The sequence below is a fragment of the Eretmochelys imbricata genome, chromosome 2 (genome assembly GCF_965152235.1).
Source record: "Eretmochelys imbricata isolate rEreImb1 chromosome 2, rEreImb1.hap1, whole genome shotgun sequence".
NCBI classification, from domain to species: domain Eukaryota; kingdom Metazoa; phylum Chordata; order Testudines; family Cheloniidae; genus Eretmochelys; species Eretmochelys imbricata.
The window spans coordinates 197272591-197293952 of record NC_135573.1 but is presented as its reverse complement, the minus strand read 5'-3'; the positions used below and the strand labels follow the sequence as shown (position 1 = coordinate 197293952).

Here is a 21362-nt window from a genome sequence, read left to right as displayed (position 1 = left end):
TACCTAGGCGACACAGCCATAACCAGATTAGCTCTCAGTTCCCAATCAGCCAATAGAGAGGCAGTAACTGGAGCTGGGGGGAGTTAGAGCCTGCGTTAATGTGGAAGTGGAGATGAGCAGTATGAGGCAGCAGCAGCTTTACTGAAAGACTGCACCCCTTAGGAATCCAGCTCAAATCTTTAAAAAACAAATTTTTCTGTATGACCCGCTAAAGGATTTTAGTGGATTTTTTTTTGTCCCTCTACTACCTTAAAGTTGCCCGTCCCTGACGTAGACACTCAAACACTTCTAGTTGTGGTCAACACTAGGGCTCAGTTGAAGGAGAACCACAGCTAGGAAAACAATCCACACAATTCCACAGACCACCCTCCTTCCCTGATACTAATGTGCCCTACTCTATATAGGCACCACATCAATAAATATGGTTCTTAGAGATGTGTCCGTATAGATTCCACTCATGTTACATGTGCACAGCAACTCGGAATAATTTTAGCCTGAAGTATCCATTGGGGCCAGGCCTATGTCCTACACATCCTCATGCCCCTCAGCTACATACACGCAACACACGCTCTAGGGCAGGGGTGGCCAACCTGTGGCTCCGGAGCCACATGCGTCTCTTCAGAAGTCAATATGCGGCTCCTTGTACAGGCGCTAATTTTTCAGTGTGCTGGGGGTGCTCACTGCTCAACCCCTGGCTCTGCCACAGTCCCTGCCCCCACGCCACCTGTTCTCACCCCCTCCCCTGAGCCTGCCATGCCCTCACTGCTCTCCATCCCCCCCCCCAGAGCCTCCTGTACACCATGAAACAGCAGATCGAGAGGTGCGGGGAGAGAGAGGGAGACACTGATCAGCGAGGCTGCCAGCAGGCATGGGGGGAGCTTACTGTGGCTCTTTGGCAATTTCTGGCTCCTTCTCAGGCTCAGGTTGGCCACCCCTACTCTAGGTTAAAGGGAGCAGGCCCAGCTGTCACTTAGTTTTCATCAACAAAGAATCCTGGAGAACTAGGACTCTCTAGTATTAGGGAAGGAGGGCAGGCCATGGAATCCATGTGGACACCACATCTCGAGAAACCATTTCCTCGAGTGATTTCAATCTAGCTGAGACTTCCTTGCCTTGGAGCAAAATATTCTGAACTTCAGCTGAATGGCTTCTCTCCATGGAGATCAGCCAGCCACCATTCAGGATGTCAGAAGTAACAATATCGGGTCTGGCTGTAGGCTGCAACTGTATTCTGTGACACAATGTGGAGCAGGGTAGGCAAAGAAACTGGGGGCTGTGTTCAGTGTGTCACCAGATCCAAATGCCAGAACGGTCTAGTCCACACTAGCATAATTACGATCAATCCAACATCTCACCTCGATTTTATCAGGACCCTCAGCATTATGGAAACTGGGGGGGGGGGGGGGGGGGGGGAGAGAGAAGAGGCATACATCAGTCCCAGTGTCCAGGGGATAAACCACAGCTGACAACAAAAACACTGGGCATTTCTTGTTCTAGGCCAGGGGTGGGCAAACTTTTTGGCCCGAGGGCCACATGAGGATTGCAAAACTATATGGAGGGCCGGGTAGGGAAAGCTGTGCCTCCGCCAACAGCCTGGCCCCCACATCCTATCTGCCCCCCCTCAGAATCCCCGACCCATCCAATCCCCCTGCTCCTTGTCCCTGAAGGCCCCGACCCCTATCCACCCCCCCAACTGGCCCCCTGGGACTCCCACGCCTATCCACCCCCACCCCCGTTCCCCATCCAACCCTCAACTGCCCCCCCAGAACTCCCAACCCATCCAACCCCCCCCCGCTCCTTGTCCCTTAACTGCCCCCCCCGGAACCTACCCCCTCTTCAAACCCCCCCCCCCTTCTCCCTGTCCCAACTGCCCCGACCCCTATCCACACTCCCACCCCCTGACAGGCCCCCTGGGACTCCCATGCCCTATCCACGCTCCCCCTCGACCCCCCTGTTCCCTGACTGCCCCCTTCCCCGAACCTCCGCCCCATCCAACCACCTGCTCCCTGTCTGCCCTCCCACTACGCCCCGCCCCCTTACCATGCCGGAGCCAGCCACACCACCCACACTGCCCAGCAGGAGCAGCGAACCAGAGCACTGGCGCTGCATCACGCTGAGACTGCGGGGGAGGGGCCGGGGACCAGCCTCCCTGGCCAGGAGCTCAGGGGCCAGGAAGGACGGTCCCATGGGCTGGATGTGGCCTGCGGGCTGTAGTTTGCCCATCTCTGTTCTAGGCTGTGGGAAATAGAGTGGATGGATATCCCCACTTGCATAAGATACTCTGCAATACTGCATCCTTGATCTACCACTCATGGTTGTCTGAGATTATCTGCTAGCAAGCTCTGAAAGCTCAAAAGATGCAGAGCCAGCTGTGTGCTCCAGTGACAAATACACTAAGCCCAGAGCCAAATGGCTTCCTGACAGAGTTGGGATGACCTGGCTTGTCATAATACATAACTGGGAGGGTGCCCATCAAAATTTGGATTATGGAGCCCTGGAGTAGAGGCAGGAATCCTTTTGCATGCCAAATGGATGGCTCCCAGTTTCAAGATATTTATGTGCCCATGAATTTCTTGAGGTGACCATTAGCCCTGTGTCTGAAGGTGAACTAGATGACACATGCACACAATATCCCTTAGTGGAGGCATCTGTCACCAGAGGCTGCTAGTAAAGCTACAGAGAAGGGTACCCATCAAGTGGTAGGTTTTCCACCAGTTCAATGATGAGAGGATTTCTTGCAGGACCATGACCAAACAGTGTTTGCAGACACTGACTTCAACCACCCTTGCAATAAGGATAAGCAAAATCTGACAAACTGAATCAACAGTGCATGAGAACATATGTCACAGGTGTCTGAAGCATGCTCTTTATATCTCTGGGTGAGTTTAAAGCTGGATGGTGAAATCCACTATAGTTTGGAATCTTTCTTGTGGAAGATAAGCAATCGCTGACCTGGAATCTAATAGAGCTACCATGAACTCTCTGCTATGAGTTGGAATAAGTGTGGATTTCTCGGTTGTCTTTGAGGCCCATTGCAGCAATTAGTAAAAATATTCTCTTATAAAACCAAATGGTAACCTAAAAATTAACTTGTCACTAACATGAACTGCAGAGTTGTACAGAAGCAAGCAGACATCAGCAACGGTTCTACCCCACTGCCACCAGATGGTAAGAAACAACTGAGGTACAGCTAGGATCACTGCACCCTTTGCGCCCTCATAGGACCTCGAGGGTGCAGGCACAGCCTCAATGGACACAAGAATCTGATTTCAAGCGCCTGGGACACATTCCCACCAAAAGTGGAATCCACGTGAACAATCCTCAAAGAGCAAAGTTTTGAGTGCCTGCATTAACATTTACAATTGCGTTAGTTAGCTTGATTTCCAGGTAAAATACAACCAAATTTCACATTCTAGACAAACAGTCTGTTTTGAAGGAACTTTATACTATAAAATCTGACTGTAAAAATGAGACTTGGAAAAAGTGCTTTAACCCACTCCATCCCAACCTACCATTGCATACCAGCTGAAGCTATTACAGAATTGGTGAGATGCAGTACATGATCAGCAGTTTTGGAGCAGCCACTGTCCGCACGCCAGTTCAGGCAGATGTGCACACATTACCTTTGATCAAACTAGCATGCTCAAAATGGCAGTATAGCCACAGTGGCACACATGGCAACTCAGGCTAGGCACCCAATTACAATCCTGTCTGAGATCCTAAGTTCGTACATAGGCAGCTAGTCTGAGCCACCAGAGCAACACTGCTCTTTTTCGTACTGTAGGTTGCGTGGCCATCCCTCTTTGTCAGTCTCTGAGGGAGGCCACGTCTCCTTGTTGTCACGTACCTATAAAGGAGCTCAAACGGGGGAATGAGCTTTCTCTCGTGCTCTGGTCCTCCAGCCAGGCAGAACAGTACAGCAGTCTATGAGCCCTAGGCCCAAACAGGGTGGGGCAGCAAAGCAATGGGTAAGCTCCGACCTGCACTCCAAGCAGAGCAGCTCAGTCTAGGAGCCCCAATAGGGGTGAGCACCATAAAGCTTAGAGGCTCAGGTAAGGGTTGCCTGATGAGCACAAGGCCTCCTGGCCTACGGAGGGAGAGTATTACCACCTCAGGGGTGGGGAGGCACGTGGGATGTGGACCCATCCAACTCCACCACATCCCAGCCCAGGGCACTAACAGTGGCAGAGTGGTCCACAATTGGGTCAGTGGGGATCTACCCACAACACGCTGACCTTGTATCCCAAACAGACTGTTGTCTGTTTTCCCTGGGCTTCTTCTTAATATCCCCCTCGGGTGTATCTAGGTCTGTCATCTCGGGGAGCTCTAGCCAGTCTGCAGGCAGCAGCACCAGCAGCTCCTCTGCATCTCGGTCAGCCGGCAGCCCACGGAGATCCATCTAGTCCTCAGATGGCAGTCCCAGCAACTCTTCAGCATCTTAGTCGGCCGTCCCGGCAGCTCCTCTGCAGACTCCAACAATAGGCAGGATGTGCTTGTCTCCTGTGGTGGCTCTATCACCACTGAGCTGCAGGGCCCGCCTTTTGTACTTCCCCTTCCTGTCCCTTCCACTTCCAGTGGGGCAGACATGGCTCTCCTGGTTCGGTCCACCAGGGGCGTGTTGTGGTCCCTCTCGGTCACTCTCTGAGGGAGGTATGTTTCCGAGTGCTAGCCGTATTAGTCTGTATCAGCAGAAAGAACAAGGAGTACTTGTGGCACCTTAGAGACTAACAAATTGATCTGTGCATAAGCTTTCGTGGGCTAAAGCCCACGTCATCGGATGCATACACTGGAAAATACAGTAGGAAGATACCCACACACACCATGAAAAAATGGGGGTTGCCATACCAACTCTTAACGAGACCAAATGATTAAGACAGGTTATCAGCAGGAGAAAAAGGAAAAACACACAAAAAAAACCCCACACACTTTTGTAGTGATAATCAGGATGTTCCATTTCAAACAGTTGACAAGAAGGTGCAAGTAACAGTAGGGGGAAAATTAGCATGGGGAAATAGTTTTTAGTTAGTGTAATGACTCATCCACTCCCAGTCTTTATTCAAGCCTAATTTAATGGTGTCTAGTTTGCAGATTAATTCCAGTTCTGCAGTTTCTCGTTGGAGTCTGTTTTCGAGGTTTTTCTTGGTTGAAGAAGAATTGCCACTTTTAGGTGTGTAATTGAGTGTCCAGGGAGGCTGAAGTGTTCACCAACTGGTTTTTGAATATTATAATACTTGACTTCTGATTTGTGTCCACTTATTCTTTTGCGTAGAGACTGTCCGGTTTGGCCAATGTACATGGCAGATGGGCATTGCAGGCACATGATGGTTTATATCATTGGCAGACGTGCAGCTGAACGAGCCTCTGATAGTGTGGCTGATGTGATTAGGTCCTATGATGGTGTCCCTTGAATAGATATGTGGACAGAGTTAGCAATGGATGATTTAATTGGGGATTGGTCTTGCTTTGAGCAGGGGGTTGGACTAGATGACCTCCTGAGGTCCCTTCCAATCCTGATATTCTATGATTCTATGAATGGGTTTTGTTGCAAGGATACGTTCCTGGGTTAGTGGTTCTGTTGTGTGGTTGCTGGTGAGTATTTGCTTCAGGTTGGGGAGCTGTCTGTAAGCGAGGACTGGCCTGTCTCTCAAGATATGTGAGAGTGAGGGATCATCCTTCAGAATAGGTTGTAGATCTTTGATGATGCACTGGAGAGGTTTTAGTTGGGGGCTGAAGGTGACAACTAGTGCCATTCTTTTACTTTCTCTGTTGGGCCTGTCCTGCAGTAGGGGACTTCTGAGGACTCTTCTGGCTCTGTCAATCTGTTTCTTCACTTCAGCAGGTGGGTATTGTAGTTGTAAGAATGCTTGACAGAGATCTTGTAGGTGTTTGTCTCTGTCTGAGGGGTTGGAGCAAATGCGGTTGTATCGTAGAGCTTGGCTGTAGACAATGGATCGTGTGGTGTGGTCTGGATGAAAGCTGGAGGCATGTAGGTAAGTATAACGGTCAGTAGGTTTCTGGTATAGGGTGGTGTTTACGTGACCATCATTTATTGGCATTGTAGTGTCCAGGAAGTGGATCTCTTGTGTGGACTGGACCAGGCTGAGGTTGATGGTGGGATGGAAATTGTTGAAATCATGGTGGAATTCCTCAAGGGCTTCTTTTCCATGGGTCCAGATGATGAAGATGTCATCAATGTAGCGCAAGTAGAGTAGGGGCATTAGGGGACGAGAGCTGAGGAAGCATTGTTCTAAGTCAGCCATAAAAATGTTGGCATACTGTGGGAACATGCGGGTACTCATAGCAGTGCCTCCAACTTGAAGGTATACATTGTCCCCAAATGTGAAATAGTTGTGGGTGAGGACAAAGTCCAGCCACCAGGTTTGCCATGACAGTATCGGGGATACTGTTCCTGATGGCTTGTAGTCCATCTTTGTGTGGAATGTTGGTGTAGCGCATATATCTCTACCTAAGCTGGAAATTACACCTTCAACTGCAGTGTAGCCATACCCACTGTGGAATGGAATTTTAAATCCATGTAGAGCTGGCTTTCAATTCAGACAAACACCATAACTTTCTAAAAATATATAGAATGATTTGAAATAAAAAAGTCCAGTCTAACACTTCATTCTGAATTACCTTGTTTGTGTGATTTCAGGTCAATTCCTTAGCAATACTGTAATCTTGTGTCTTTGTTGGTTTTAAAAAGCACACATTTTATACCTATACATGTAAACAAATCTAAGTGTTCTAGTATAAGCAATCTCCCAAATGAAGATGGTCATTCAAAGGATGGAAATAAGACTACAACATCCTAAAAGAAAATCTTGGAAGCCACAATATTAGACACTGGTAGGCTCCAAATAGAGCAGAATTCTGTCCTCCTAATGGGAAAAAATTATGCTCAAGTGCAAAATATGGAAAGATGGGGGGTGCCTGAACACTTACGAAATCACAGTTAGGAGTATAATAGAATCTCAGAGTTACAAACACCTTGGGAGTGGAGGTTGTTCATAAACAACCATAATGTTTTGTTCAGAGTTCTTTCAAAAGTTTACAACTGACCATTGATTTAATTCAGCTTTGAAACTTTACTATGCAGAAGACAAAAGCTGCTTTCCCTTTTTTTAGCAGTTTACGTTTAACACAGTACTATATTTGCTTTTCTTGTTTTTGTTTTGGGGGGTAGGCCAGGGGGCCCTCTGCTGCTGCCTGATTGTGTACTTCTGGTTCCAAATGGGGTGTGTGGTTGACTGGTCAGTTCTGAGGTTCTACTTTATTCTTCATAGAAGAGACTGCAGTTCTAGAAAGAATCCCAAGTTAATATACCAATTAACAGTAGCAGCAGCATATCTGAATCCTAACATTTCTGTAGCATAAACCAGTAGGTGCTCATAATATGAAAGCTCTTTTGGGCAGTTAGCTTGCTTGTTTGACACAGTTTTCCCACAGTATAACCCTAAGTATATCTACACTGCTATGGAGCTTATAGGACATTTCATCTTCTCCTTATCTATGGAAGAGACTAAGTAGTGATGGAGTATGCCACCAAAGAAAAAAAAGTTGAACTAAAAAGAAAACTGATTTTTTAAAAATCCATTACACAAGTGTGCGTTGACAAAAGTACCAAAACGGCTCCATCTATCGGATCAGATATGACTGCATATTTACACAATAATTTGAGACATCTGTATAGAGATTATAAATTCCATAATTACTGACTTTTTAAATCTGAATATTTACTCTTGTTCATAATGCTTCCATTACACTCTCACAAGTATATGAGAGACATTTGATAAGTTGTGTAATGTTGCATCTGCACTGAAGATTTTTTTAAACCTCAGCAATAATGATGCTACAACTGTAATGACAGCACAAGTACAATATTAACTGCAATAACTTTATATGGTTGTTTTTGTAGGAAGATTTTTAACACTACAAAAGCAATCAGCAATGAAATGAAGCCAAACAGGATAACTCAGAAGCTTCAAGAAAGGTAATGCATTCTCTTACATGCCATCTTAAAATGAGGCAAAGTACTGAACAGGCATAGAGAGCAAAGTAAATCAGCTGTACAGATTGGCAGAGTAGATTTGAGAATCTTTCACTGCTACTGCTCCTCATCTCTTCTGTAAATTAATACAGAACTCCATCCCAGAAGCTGAAGTCTACATCTAAAACTTAGGTCAGAATAGCTACGTCATTCAGGGCTATGAAAAAAAATTCATACTTAGGTCAGTCTAACCCCCACAGTAGACACAGCTAGGTCAATGAAATAATCCTCCTGTAGATTTAGCGATCACATCTCAAGGCAATGGATTTACTACAATTTGGGGGAAAAAAAAAAAGAAAAAAAACACACACCTTCCATCACTGTATCAAGAGCCTAACTGCAACACTGAAGCTCTGCCACGGTAGCACCTGTAGTGTAGACATACGCTAAGAATTTGACAATTTTTGTAAGCACTGAATTCGCATTTAAGAAAAGTTTTAAGATTTTCCTTAGTCTTTAGGTAGAGAAGCCCCAGACTTTCTAGATTCTGCCAAATTAGACAGAAGTAATATAGAGAGGTGTAAAGTTAAGTTTAAAGTATACCACAGTAATAAAGTAACTGAGTAGCAAAAAATAGTGAAATGTTCACTTATGAACAAACGATATTCTCACTTTTCCATCTAAATCCCTGGATGGACAGTAACTCAAAGCAAGAGGTGGGTCAGCACATTGGCAGTTTGCAAACTCAGTTATTAAAGGTCCTATGCACTCCAAAGCTCCAAGTTAAGCACCAGTTATGTGATTCAGATGTTCACCCTACCAAGCCACGTGGATCAGCAACTTTGCCTGTTTGTAGTGCTTTTATAAACCAACAGATTACTAGGAGCCTCATATGGATCAAGCTGTTTTTAACAGTTGAGCTCATATTGCTATCTCAAAACATTAGCTTGAGTCCTAGCTTATTTTGAAGAAGCAGATTAAGAATTATTTCCAAACTTGCATAACTATACAATAGTATACTTACATATCGCTGTATTTTTGAAAGACCTATTAAAAACAAACCCTAACATTAAAAAAAAAACCCTATATATCTAGGCTGTACCAGTCATTTATTTTGCATAGTAACTCATAGTATGTTACAACAACAGACAGACAGACAACTATGTTGAAACCAAGCTAGTACTTGGTAACAATTAAATGGGGGGGGGGGGGGAAAACCACCACACACACACACACACACCCCCAAACCCCTTAGTTAATACAGAGTTAAACCTCCCAGCCTGGGTAGACAGATTTATGATAGATGGGCTCAAGCTAGCACTGTAAAAATAGCTGAGTGGACATTGCAGCTCTGACGGAGACTCGGGCTAGCCACCCAAGCTCAAGTCTGGGAGGCTGGGTGGCCTTGAGCCTAGGTGGCTAGCCCAAATCTCCACCAGAGCAGCAACATTCACGCTGCTTTGCTTAGCATGCTACCTCAAGCTCGCCAGCATTAATGTGCTACTCAGGCTGGGAGACACTCCCAGCTGCACTGAAGACATACAGTTCGAGTTAATCAAGACTTATGTCATGCAATACCTTTAAGAGAGAAAATGAAACTATATGCTTAAGAACACCTAACTAATAAAAATTATCAAGTAATAAGCCAAGACATTGTAGTTAGTCCCTGAGATAGTTTGGGACAAATTCTACAGAAGTAAATTACAGTAAATCAAGTCCAGAAGAGACCAAAGAATCCTTATTCTTCCATAAAGTGGACAAGCACAAATATTACGGAAGTGTTAATTAGGGGGAATTTGAAAGTATTGACATGTTTCTCAAGAGGTAGCATGGAGTAATTTTTGATCCAGAGGCCTCTCATTTGAGTTGTATTATCACAACCGAACTTAAACCAAGCAAGATAAAAATCAGCAAAAACAAGCTGAGTTCCCTCTAATCTGCACATCCACCTGTTAAGCACTGCACAGGTGCTCAGGGCTGCTTAGGGGAGAGATACCTCACCCTGGGTGGCTAAAAATCAATTATTTTAAAATAAAATTTAAAAAAAAAAAAAAGATTTTTTTATTTAAAATTGATTTTTTTTGATAAAATGCTTTTTGAGGAAAAAAGCTATCTAAAAATACATTATAGCTCAAAGATAAGGATTATAAATTCTAATTCTATAGTATGAGACAATATATTCATGTAAAGTTTAAGAAAAGTTTTGTGAATGAGTTCCAATAGTTCATGGTCTAGGAACCCAATCTTATGGGTTCCAGGGGCTTCTGTATATATTATTTAGGATAATTTTTCTATCTACCCAATAGGACTCAGTGCTCAGACTAGAAGAAGCCATCAGAGATGCTTAGTTTTGCAATTCTCAAACTGTGGATTTGTGTCTCCAGAGATAACGTTCTTGTTAACAGCAAAAGTGTTTTTAATTAAATAAATAAATAGAGGTGAGATGACAGACCCCAACCCTATTGTTCCTCTGCAAATTTGTGTACAGAGTCAATCCCTTACACACCCTCTAAAAGAACAAAGTTTCAAAAAGTTCAGTGAAGAAAAGATTGTTGGGGGTGGAATAGATCTAGACAAGGAGAAGAAGTCTGGACATACATGTGAGAAGGGAAGGACAGGCAGTAGAAACAAAAGTGAAACTATTTGAGCAGCGTATTCCAGAAGTCTTGAGGTCTTTCTGAGTGTAGCCTTCATTGATTTGAGATCTACCATACCATTCTCTCATAACAAGGGAAACCTATAATGGCAGCAGGCCATAAGAGAGGCCCAGTTTGGGAATATTTTAATGAAGTTCCTCTACTTGTGCATGCGTGCAAAATGCAAACAGTGCAACAAAGAAATGCAAGGCCTGGTTGCCCAAATGAAACAACATCATGAGAAGTGTTTTGTCTCAGGAGGAAGCTGTGTTGAAGATGATGAAAGGAACATGACCAACCTGAAGATGCTGCATGTTCAGACAACTTTTTTATTTCATACTTCTTTCTTAAGGACACTGCCTGTCTTCCGTCTGGACTATTCTTGAATTTTCACATTTGAGCAAAAAAAAAAAAAAATTTATATATTTGGCTCAGATGCAGTTGTGATAAAAAAATAAAATAGGTGAAATAGGCAGATCTTCCTTTTACAATTTCACCTTTAAAGTAGTACCGAGTGTCAATGAATGCCATGAGTAATACTAAAATGAACAGTATGGTAATAATAATTAAATAACTGCATTGACTTATTTTCTTTAGGAGAATCCACCCTCAACATACAGGATTCTGAAGACTCTCCACCTTCAAGATCACCATCATTTTCTATAGTTTCAGTTATCTGCCAATGATAGTGTTTCACTCACATCATGTATGTCATATAGCCACAGTAGATCACACGGAGCAAAAAGAAAGAAAAATCTCCATCATCCAGAAACAACCATAGATAAATTTGTGATAAGAACCAGCAGATTACACAAAGAGGTAATTGATGAAAAAATTGTCGTTTGTTTATACAACAAACTCTCCTTTCCGTATGATTGAGAACCCACACTTCATTAATGACTGAACCATGTTAAGACCAGGATACAGTCCACCCAACACAGCAGATGTTGCAGGCAAATTGCTGGATAAAGTGTATGAAAGAGAAATTGAGCAGTGTGCAAAGGGTCTAGAGGGTAAAATTGTTAACTTGAGTCTTGATGGGTGCAATGTCCACAATGATCCTGTTGTATGTGCTTGTGTGAAAACAGATGAAGGGAATGTCTTCCTTACACAGCCAATTGATACATCGGGAAATGCACACACAACAGAATACTTACAAGTAGCAGCAGTAAAAACTATAACAAACTGTGAAAAATATTCAAATGTCTAGTACGCAGCCTGGTCACAGACAATGCTGCAAATGTATCCAAGATGAGAAGAAATTTAGAATACGGTGGAAAAAAGAGTCCCAAGCTAACGTACAGTTGCAGTGCTCATTTGATGTACCTCCTAGCCAAAGACTTCAGTGGTCCAGAAATAAAGGCTAATGTTGTTGAAATTGCAAAATACTTCTGTAATAACCACTTTGCAGCAGCTGCTCTGAAAAAAGTGGGAGGAACCAAGGTAACTCCCCGACAAGACGTGCGATGGAACTCAGTAGTGGACTGTTTTGAGCACTATATCAAGAACTGGCCTAATCTGGTGACACTTTGTGAACAAAATAGATGGCACTGTCACAGCCAAAGTTATCCACATTGAGCTTAAGAGAAATGTTGAACACATGCTGCGTACCCTGAAGCCTATTTCTGTAGCCTTGAACAAAATACTAAATGATACTTGCGGATGATACTAAACTGGGAGGAGTGGTAGATACGCTGGAGGGCAGGGATAGGATACAGAGGGACCTAGACAAATTGGAGGATTGGGCCAAAAGAAATCTGATGAGGTTCAACAAGGATAATGCAGGGTCCTGCACTTAGGACGGAAGAACCCAACGGACAGCTACAGACTAGGGACCGAATGGCTAGGCAGCAGTTCTGCGGAAAAAGACCTAGGGGTGACAGTGGACGAGAAGCTGGATATGAGTCAGCAGTGTGCCCTTGTTGCCAAGAAGGCCAATGGCATTTTGGGATGTATAAGTAGGGGCATAGCGAGCAGATCGAGGGACGTGATTGTCCCCCTCTATTCAACATTGGTGAGGCCTCATCTGGAGTAGTGTGTCCAGTTTTGGGCCCCACACTACAAGAAGGATGTGGATAAATTGGAGAGAGTCCAGCGAAGGGCAACAAAAATGATTAGGGGTCTGGAACACATGAGTTATGAGGAGAGGCTGAGGGAACTGGGATTGTTTAGTCTGCAGAAGAGAAGAATGAGTGGGGATTTGATAGCTGCTTTCAACTACCTGAAAGGGGGTTCCAGAGAGGATGGTTCTAGACTATTCTCAGTGGTAGAAGACGACAGGACAAGGAGTAATGGTCTCAAGTTGCAGTGGGGGAGGTTTAGGTTGGATATTAGGAAAAACTTTTTCACTAGGAGGGTGGTGAAACACTGGAATGCGTTACCTAGGGAGGTGGTAGAATCTCCTTCCTTAGAAGTTTTTAAGGTCAGGCTTGACAAAGCCCTGGCTGGGATGATTTAATTGGGGATTGGTCCTGCTTTGAGCAGGGGGTTGGACTAGATGATCTCCTGAGGTCCCTTCCAACCCTGATATTCTATGATTCTATGAAATGCAGGGTAATAGCTGTTTTATTGCTGACGCTATTGAAATTTGGAAGGAACTGAGTGAGATCTTAAAAAGAGAAATATGCAATGACAGAGTTAAATTACAAGCATTACAAAAATGAATGAGACAAAATTTCCAGCTCATTTTCTTGCAAATATTCTCAATACTCGGTACCAGGGTCAAAGCTTAACTGTTGAAGAAGAGGGGCTGGCTATGACATGGACATCCACCAGTCATCCCCATAGAATGCCAACTATAACAAACTTCAGAGCTATGGGTGAACCATTCAAGAAATATATGTTTGCTGACGATGATTTAAAGAAAGTCACACCAGTGAACTGGTGGCAGTCACTTAATCGCTTGGATTCAGAGACTGTTGAAGTGATAATCTCACTACACAGCAGTAGCTTCTTCACTGGTGTAGAAATAGTATTTTCTTCCTTTGGACTAATTCATTCCAAATTGAGAAATTGTTCGGGACCTGAAAAAGCAGGAAAGCTTGTTTTTCTTTTCCAGATTATGAACAAACAGGAAAATGAAGGTGAAGATGACTGAGTTAGCTGCAGAAGCCAATATTTTAAGTTTCTCGTGTTGACCTGGCTGACAGTCTATTTAATTTTTGTTCTTTAAATATTTTAACTAGTTTAGTTAAAAACAATTTTAACAAAAACAAATCTGATTTTAAAATAAAAAAGTTTTAAAAATCTTGAATGTTTAACTAAACTCAAACATTCATATGCTTCATTTAAATATATGTTTGCTGTGGAAGAAAAAAAATCCAGAATACATAACGTTGTTGTTTTAGTTAAATAAAACAATTTAAATGTCCGTTTGGTGATGTTCTCCTCCTAATACAGCATGGCAAGAAAATCCTCCAAATATTAAAGATTAACCTGTTGAATTGGAGATAGATATTTATGAAGTCACTGGAAGGTGAACTGCTTCAATTACCTTTGCTAAATGAAATAACCAAATAATCATTCATTGTCTGATACAGCTTTAAAAATAATCTGAAAAGTTTTCAAAATAAATCACTTTAAAAATGTGTAGTGTGTACCTTCTAAAAAATGAAACCTACATCTATCCCTGAATTGTGCAGAATATGTATTAAGGTTATAACAACCAACAAGAATGCGCTTTTATGTAGAAATCCATGATTAAATTGAGTCTTCCTGACAAGTGATTGAAATCAAATCCACCCTGCTCGGGGGCTGGGAGTGTGTGGAGCTGCCCCCAGAATTGCCCCACTTTGGCACTTCAGTGGAGGGGTGGGGGGAAAACCAGTGCTCGGGGTTTCAGCCCCACAGCGAGGGACACTGGGGCTCAGGATTTCAGCCCTGCGGCAATGGGGTGCCGGAGCTCAGGCTCTGGGTTTCAACCACAGTGTCCCGCGGCCCCCCTGAAAGGGCTTGCAGAGCCCTGGGCGGCCACAGACCCCCAGTTGAGAACCACTGCACTACAGTATATACAAAAGGGAAGGCCATCCAAAACCCCCAATTCTTTGACATCTGCCTAGAACTCAAATTGCCAAAACTAAATCCCAAAAAAGGAAACTAACCCCCCACCCCCAAAAGCCATAAATTATTTTAAAAGGTAACTGTTTCAGTAACTAAATACTATAAATCAACATTATGTATCAAAACCGGTGATACAAGGTTGCCAGAACGGTTTCAAAATGAGATAATCCGGCTGAAAGCTTGAGTCTGAGCTCATATATCCCAATAAACCTAGTATCAGAATCACTTTCCAAGAACAATCAAGATATGCAGTTAGACATACCAATAGAAGTTACTTTCTAGAATAGAGACTGATGAAGATTGAGGAAGGAAGAACAACCAAAGAAAGTATATTTGATTAGTTCAGACAGACAATGATATTAAATAGTTATGTCATTTCTAGGTAGCATTTTTGTCACATGTTATAGTTATATTGGTCAACTACCCAGTTTTCACTGTTATTGTATGAATATTGTACCCTCCCAAGCCCTTAAAATCTTTGTCACAGGCTTCAAGACTTGTAATCCTAGTGATTTAGTTTTTTATTTTTATTTACATATTTTTGATGAAAAAGAAAAGGAAGTCTTGAAAAATATCAGTCCATATTAGAGGTGTCAGTGAAATAATCTATGAGCCTGTGTCCAACATAAACATAGCTTTCAAAAATTTGGAGTTATTCTAGCAACAGGATCCAACACTGAAAAAGGACTCATCCACCCTGCCCCCCATGTCACCTCCAAAGCTATTATTCAAAAAGAGTAGTAACCACCCATGCAGCCACTACAGAAAAGCTGCAGACACATACTCCAATAAAATCAGGTGAGGCATGTTACTGCAGTCTTTTAAATCAAGTAAACCAGCCAGAGAATCCTCAAACTCACTCTCTCTGTGCCCCAACAAGAACACTTTCAAACCCAACATCTTCCACAGCAGGGTACGGGAAGGGAACAGATTCAGCAAACACAAAAATAAATTCAATAGTTTACAGGGAGTGGGAGAGGAAACAAAGCCACTGGACTCTATGCCTCCTACATTCTTAGAGACTTAAAAGACCAGAAGGTCACCCCCTAACTAATGCAGAAGATATTCAAACTCAAGTAGCCCCCATAATGAAGCCACACTGCTGAGTCCTAGGAGATGTGATTAAGACATCACCTAAATAACTGCAAGCACCTTTAAGCAGAATGTTACAGAGTTCATTTTCCCCAGATTTTGACATAACATCAAGGCACATGAAACTCTTGTGAGGATCCCACATGGACTGCTAGCAGCTGCCTGGCTATGGACCATGATCAAAAGTTATTGATATAGAAATATAAGCCACCCCAACACATAAAATGAGGCAGTGAATGGGCATGAAGAAGAGTTGTTAGTTTAAATCAGCAAGATGAACATGGTCTCAGCCCTCAAATGCTAGGAAACCGTACAGATTAACTTTGGCCTCAAGTTGGTCCAGCCACCAAAGGAACGCTTACTAGTAACTGCTGCCAAAAAAAAAAATGAGAAAATGCACATGTATATGTGAGTTGAGTGATATTTGTTTTTACTACCCAGAGAATCTAAAACTGTCCTCAGAAAGGAGGGATTTGCTCTTCCAGTATACAAGAGTACATCAGACAGCATGTATACCAAAACCAGGATATTGATCAGACCCAGTAGGGTAATTCTTGCACTCAGAGAAGTATTCCTCTCAGGCACCTTATGGTGCAATAGAGACCGCTCCTTTAGAAGGCAGATACACTAAAATAAAGGGGCAAGAATGCAAGACAGGTATTTTCCTCCCTTCCACAAATTCTCTTTGTAGATACTCCCTGCCACTCTGGCCTCGAACATAAACAGACTTCACCTCCTATCTCACTAACAGATTCTCCAATAACAGTAGATATTCCAACCTATAAAGTAAGAAAATTCTCCACAGATTTCTAGAACTCTTATTCAGTTTTCCACCTGAGTCTCACTCAGCATTCACGCGGGTGGAATCTAAGCATATTAGAATGCTGAAGGAAAGGCATCCCTTTCCACTGCATGCATCCAATGAAGTGAGCTATAGCTCATGAAAGCTTATGCTCAAATAAATTTGTTAGTCTCTAAGGTGCCACAAGTACTCCTTTTCTTTTTGCAGATACAGACTAACATGGCTGCTACTCTGAAACCTCTCCAAGAGAACATTCTTCAGCAGTACATTTGCTAGTAGCAAAAGAGGAAGGGTGTCCACCTTATAATAAACCTTTGTGATCTGAACTTTTATATAGCCTACAGTTCCTTAAAGAGACAGGAAATCTGCTAGTTAAGATTCCCTGCAGGAGAACAGTATATCAGAAGGATACCTACCTGACAGCCCAAATAAGTTTCTTTGGGAAGCCAGCTGTGACAATTCAGACAAGACTCCCCATTTTCTGCCACCACACAGAGGAAATAAGTGGAAAGCCTCTCAACAGGAAAATGAATTATACTAGTAATTCTCAACCTTTTCCATGCTATGACATACTTTTCTATAACTTTATACTTTTGCACCCTGTGCAATAGTTAGGTTAACTTAACCCCCCACTGTAGATGCAGCTAGGCTGACAGAAGAATTCTTCCATCAAACCTAGCTACCCCCCCAGACAGGAGGATGTACTATATATCAATAGAAAAAACCCTCCATTGAGGCAGGAAGTGTCTACACTACCACGCTACAGTGGCACAGCTACACCACTGTAGCTGTACTACTGTAGTTTAGACATGGCCACAGCTGATACTGGGAAAAAAAAAAGTGTTTTTGCTGGTATAGCTTACACCATTTCACTGACCAAAATAAGCTATACCAGCTAAAGCACTTTTATACTAGAATTATTAAGTCTATACTATGACTTTTGCTGGTTCAGAATTATCTCAAGAAGAGACATATCCCTAACCAACCTGTACCAGCAAAAGTTTCTAGCATACACCTGGTCCAAGAGCCATTAAGCTTGCCTGTGCATCAGCACATCATTGATGCTCACCTGCTTACTTGTCACTTACTTCACCACAGCTACTTGTTCTTGCCTTTAAGGACATGTATAATTTAGCTTCTGCCTACCTTTTTGCTGGTCTCTTTCACATAATCCCACCCCTTTTCACTCTGCTTAATTTACACAAACATCCTCTGCATACTCTTCTCTCCCCGCAGCCCCATATGTCTGGAACCCCTTCTTTACTCCATCTCACAGAAGAAGAAAAAAAAAAAAAACACACCAGGCAGTCTCCTTACTGAGAAATCCTCAAGTCTACTACTAGCAAGCTCTGTGCCCAGGAAGCGCTGTCTTTCTGCTTCCTCTCCAGGTCACGTTCACAAGCCCCCCTCCTGGTTTTCTGTCTCCAGTATTGTAGCCCAATACATTTGCAACCTACAAAGCTTCTCAATCCATATGGTTTAGCACTCACCTGTGCCACTGTAGAACTTGTAGTGTAGACATATCCTAAGAAAAAGTTGTGTTAACTCCTGTTAGCTAACATGCAGTGACTGATATGAGCCTCATGTTAGTCACTACATATTAGCTAACAGGAGTTAAGAACATCTTTTTTCTTAATTGAAGAAGACAAGGCCATAGAAAAGTGATGCACTTTTTTTATGCTGAACTCTTATGGGGGAGATATTAAACCAATTTCTTAAACCGAAGCTGACCTGCAACACAAATGACAGGATCCAGAGAAAATACAACATTCACAGACCTCTGAACCATATCAAGTTATTGACACTGTTGTAATACCATGAGAAACAGGTAAGTATATCAACAGCAAATTAGCACTTCACTGATTCTAACACGTTAATGACTAAAGTTAGTTCTTAAGGGGTAAGGAAAAATACCTGAACAGTCTTGAATAAAACAAAATAAAGATGTCCAAGTTTCTTTTGGCAATCAGAATACTACATAGGTTGGAAACCACACATCCCTCCTCTTTTGATACTAAGAATATATTACTATGCAGCACCTACTTAGAGAAGGCATTAAAAAGGGACATCAGAATAAGGACAGAGAGGCTTATTAATAAAACCCTGAATTTGAGTCATCTAAAAGGGAGGGAGTGGTAAAGAGAGAGGAAATTACAACTATGGAGCCACATGTATTTTTCAGTAGCACAGGAAGTAAGGGAACACATGTCTGCCTCGCTTCACCACCAAGCATGAAAGGAAATGAACCAAATCAATGTAGTTTAATCCTTCCCTCACAGATATTGGCGAGACACACCTGATTGGGAATCATATCCACCTGACCGGAGTATAAGACTGTGCAACATGAGAACAAGAGGAAAAATAAAAATCTTTAGTTACCATGTGTGCACACTTCCCTTCTCGCCCCCCGGCAGAGGGGCAGCAGCCGCCTTAAGAAAAGGGAAGAGCGGATCACCCCTTGCCTGCCCAACGGGTACATTAGCCCTGCCATGGTTTCACCAAAGTGAAGGATGGGAACTACTGAGCCTGTTCCTTACCCTCTCTCTTATACAAGAGCATGGGCTGCAGGGGCCTGAAGCGGGTATTACAGAGACAAGGCTGGAACAAAGGAACCAGCCTCCCCCGTCCCACGCCGCCGTCCGCACCAAAACCAGCGGGGAGCACAGGGGAGGGAGCAGCCTGCCACACAAGGCGCAGGCAGAGCTACGGGAGGGGGGCATCGCCTGCCAACCGAGAGCCCCCCAGCGCGCACACGCGCACCAGTTGCGCCGGCCGCGGAGCCGGGGCGGGCTGAGGCCAGGAGGGCACCGCGCGAACGCGCAGCCCCGGGGCGCGGGGGGGTTGGCACTTGTGCGCGAGGAGCCCTCACCCCACGGCCGTTACCGGCAAGGGGAGGAGTGGGGAGGGGAAGAGGGAAGCGATTCTGCAGCCTCAGGCACGCGGGTACCCGGCGGCGCCGCTTCCGTGTTCCTGCCCGGCGGCTGGGGGGAGTGGAAGGGGGCCACAACATCCTCCCCAGCCGGCCGGCCGGCCGTTACTGACAAAGGGCCGGGCCCGCGCCCCCTCCCCAGCCGGGCCGGCTGCTCTGCTCACACAAAGCGGGCAGGGCTCGGCGCGTGGCGTTACCGTGGTGAGTAGCGGTCTCATCTGCTCGCCCGCCCGCTCCTCCTCCATGGCGCCCCGCCGGCGCCCGCCCGCCTGCCTGCCGGCAGAGAGGAGCGCGCGGAAAGGGGCTCGCTGTGGGCGACCGAGCCAGACGAAGGAAGCGCCGCTGCCGAGCCCAGGACGAGGCTACATTAATCCTCCGCCACACGCTCGCTCCCCCCCACCCCTCGCTGCTCCAGCAGAGCCCCGCCCCGCCAATCCGATTGGCAGCGTCTCCAGCTAATCGGAGCGAGAAGGCAGCTCCGCCCCCCTATCCCAAAGCAACAGGAGGCAGCGTTGCGAGGCGGCCAGGGGAGGAGGAGGAGGAGAAGACGACGACGACCCAGGCCCCGGGCAGGCGGGGACCTACCGACCTCTCCTGAGGAGAGAGCTCAGCTCCCAGGTCAGGGCCTCTTCTCCCCTCCCCCGCTGAAAGCCATTCACATCGGAGAAGCAGCGGCACAAAGCTGGGATGGGAGAGGCAGCACTTTGCACTAAAGCATTGGAAGTGTCCTGCCCATTGCCCCCCGCATAGTGAGACTGGGTCACGGTTGGCATCGCATGCCCATTTGGGCCGCTGCAAGTTGCGAAGGAGGCAGACGTTCAGAGTTGGCGCTAGGCATAAGCAGACTTAAGCAAGGGCTTAGGGCCCGTTTGCTTTTTTAGTATATGTTGCTTGGGAGGGCCACCAAAATATTCCATCTTAGGGTCCGTAATAGGCTTGCACTGCCTCTGCACACATTGTCAGGAAGGGTACATGCAAAAGGGAGCAAGAGGGACTCATTACATTATGCTATAACCTAAGATTTCTGCAGGCTATGGCTCCCCAATGAGCGCAATCAGAGAGACAATGGCAGAACTGCACAAGCTATATTTTGTGTTTTACTTTATAGCCTGGAGCCCTCGGCTGGACAGTTTAGGTGATGTAGTATCTCCACCCCCACCCCATACAGAAAAAAACAAGTATGTTATTTTGATAGACACATCGCTTACATACTTATCCTGGGTGGGTGTGGAGTTGTAAAGTGGTAGCAAGGTATGTCAATGCAAGATTTTTGCATCCATGTCAAAACACCCTTTTGTGCAAGTGAAAAGAGCACAAAAAATTGTACTTAAATTGTCACTACAAATTTGAAAGAAAAAATGACTAATGAAGTGGGATTTTAAAATAAATTGTTTAAGGACAAAAGCAAATTTTAGTCATGCAAAAGGTTTGACGCAGTGTCATCAATTTATTTCAAGAGAAAAATAAATTTTACTCATACGAATGATTTGTTCGATACAAATTACTAATAAGGCTCATTACTTACAGAATGTGGGCCTTGTATTTTGTATTGATAAATGCACATATTATTCATTGGGATAAAAGTTTTAAATAAAGTATTCATTATAATAGAGGTCAGGTATACTGTTGCATGGTAAGAGCAAAACACTAATAGCCAATGGACTCCCTCTCAGCTATGGGAAATATGGCCATGTACATGTGTGTCTAGGCTTTTTCCAATACATTTGCTATATGCTACATGTAAAAATCTGAACCGTCTATAGTCTCACACTCATCTGGATCCACATGGGCAACTATATGATGAGAAGAGTACTCACCACCATTGCACAAGCAAGACTGTGTGCATGCCCTGAT

General features: G+C 44.3%; 1 protein-coding gene across 4 annotated transcripts in view; it reads right to left on the bottom strand.

Annotated features, from left to right (window-relative positions):
- The window catches only part of SLC4A7 (solute carrier family 4 member 7), a 160924-nt gene extending 141120 nt beyond the window's left edge, over window positions 1-19804 (bottom strand). For all 4 annotated transcript variants that reach the window (XM_077811253.1, XM_077811249.1, XM_077811252.1 and 1 more), the window contains exon 1: window positions 19706-19804. In XM_077811253.1, coding sequence (XP_077667379.1) covers window positions 19706-19753 — 48 coding nt within the window. In that variant the 5' untranslated portion in view covers window positions 19754-19804. The remainder of the gene's footprint in view (window positions 1-19705) is intronic.
- Between the last annotated feature and the right edge of the window lie 1558 nt (window positions 19805-21362).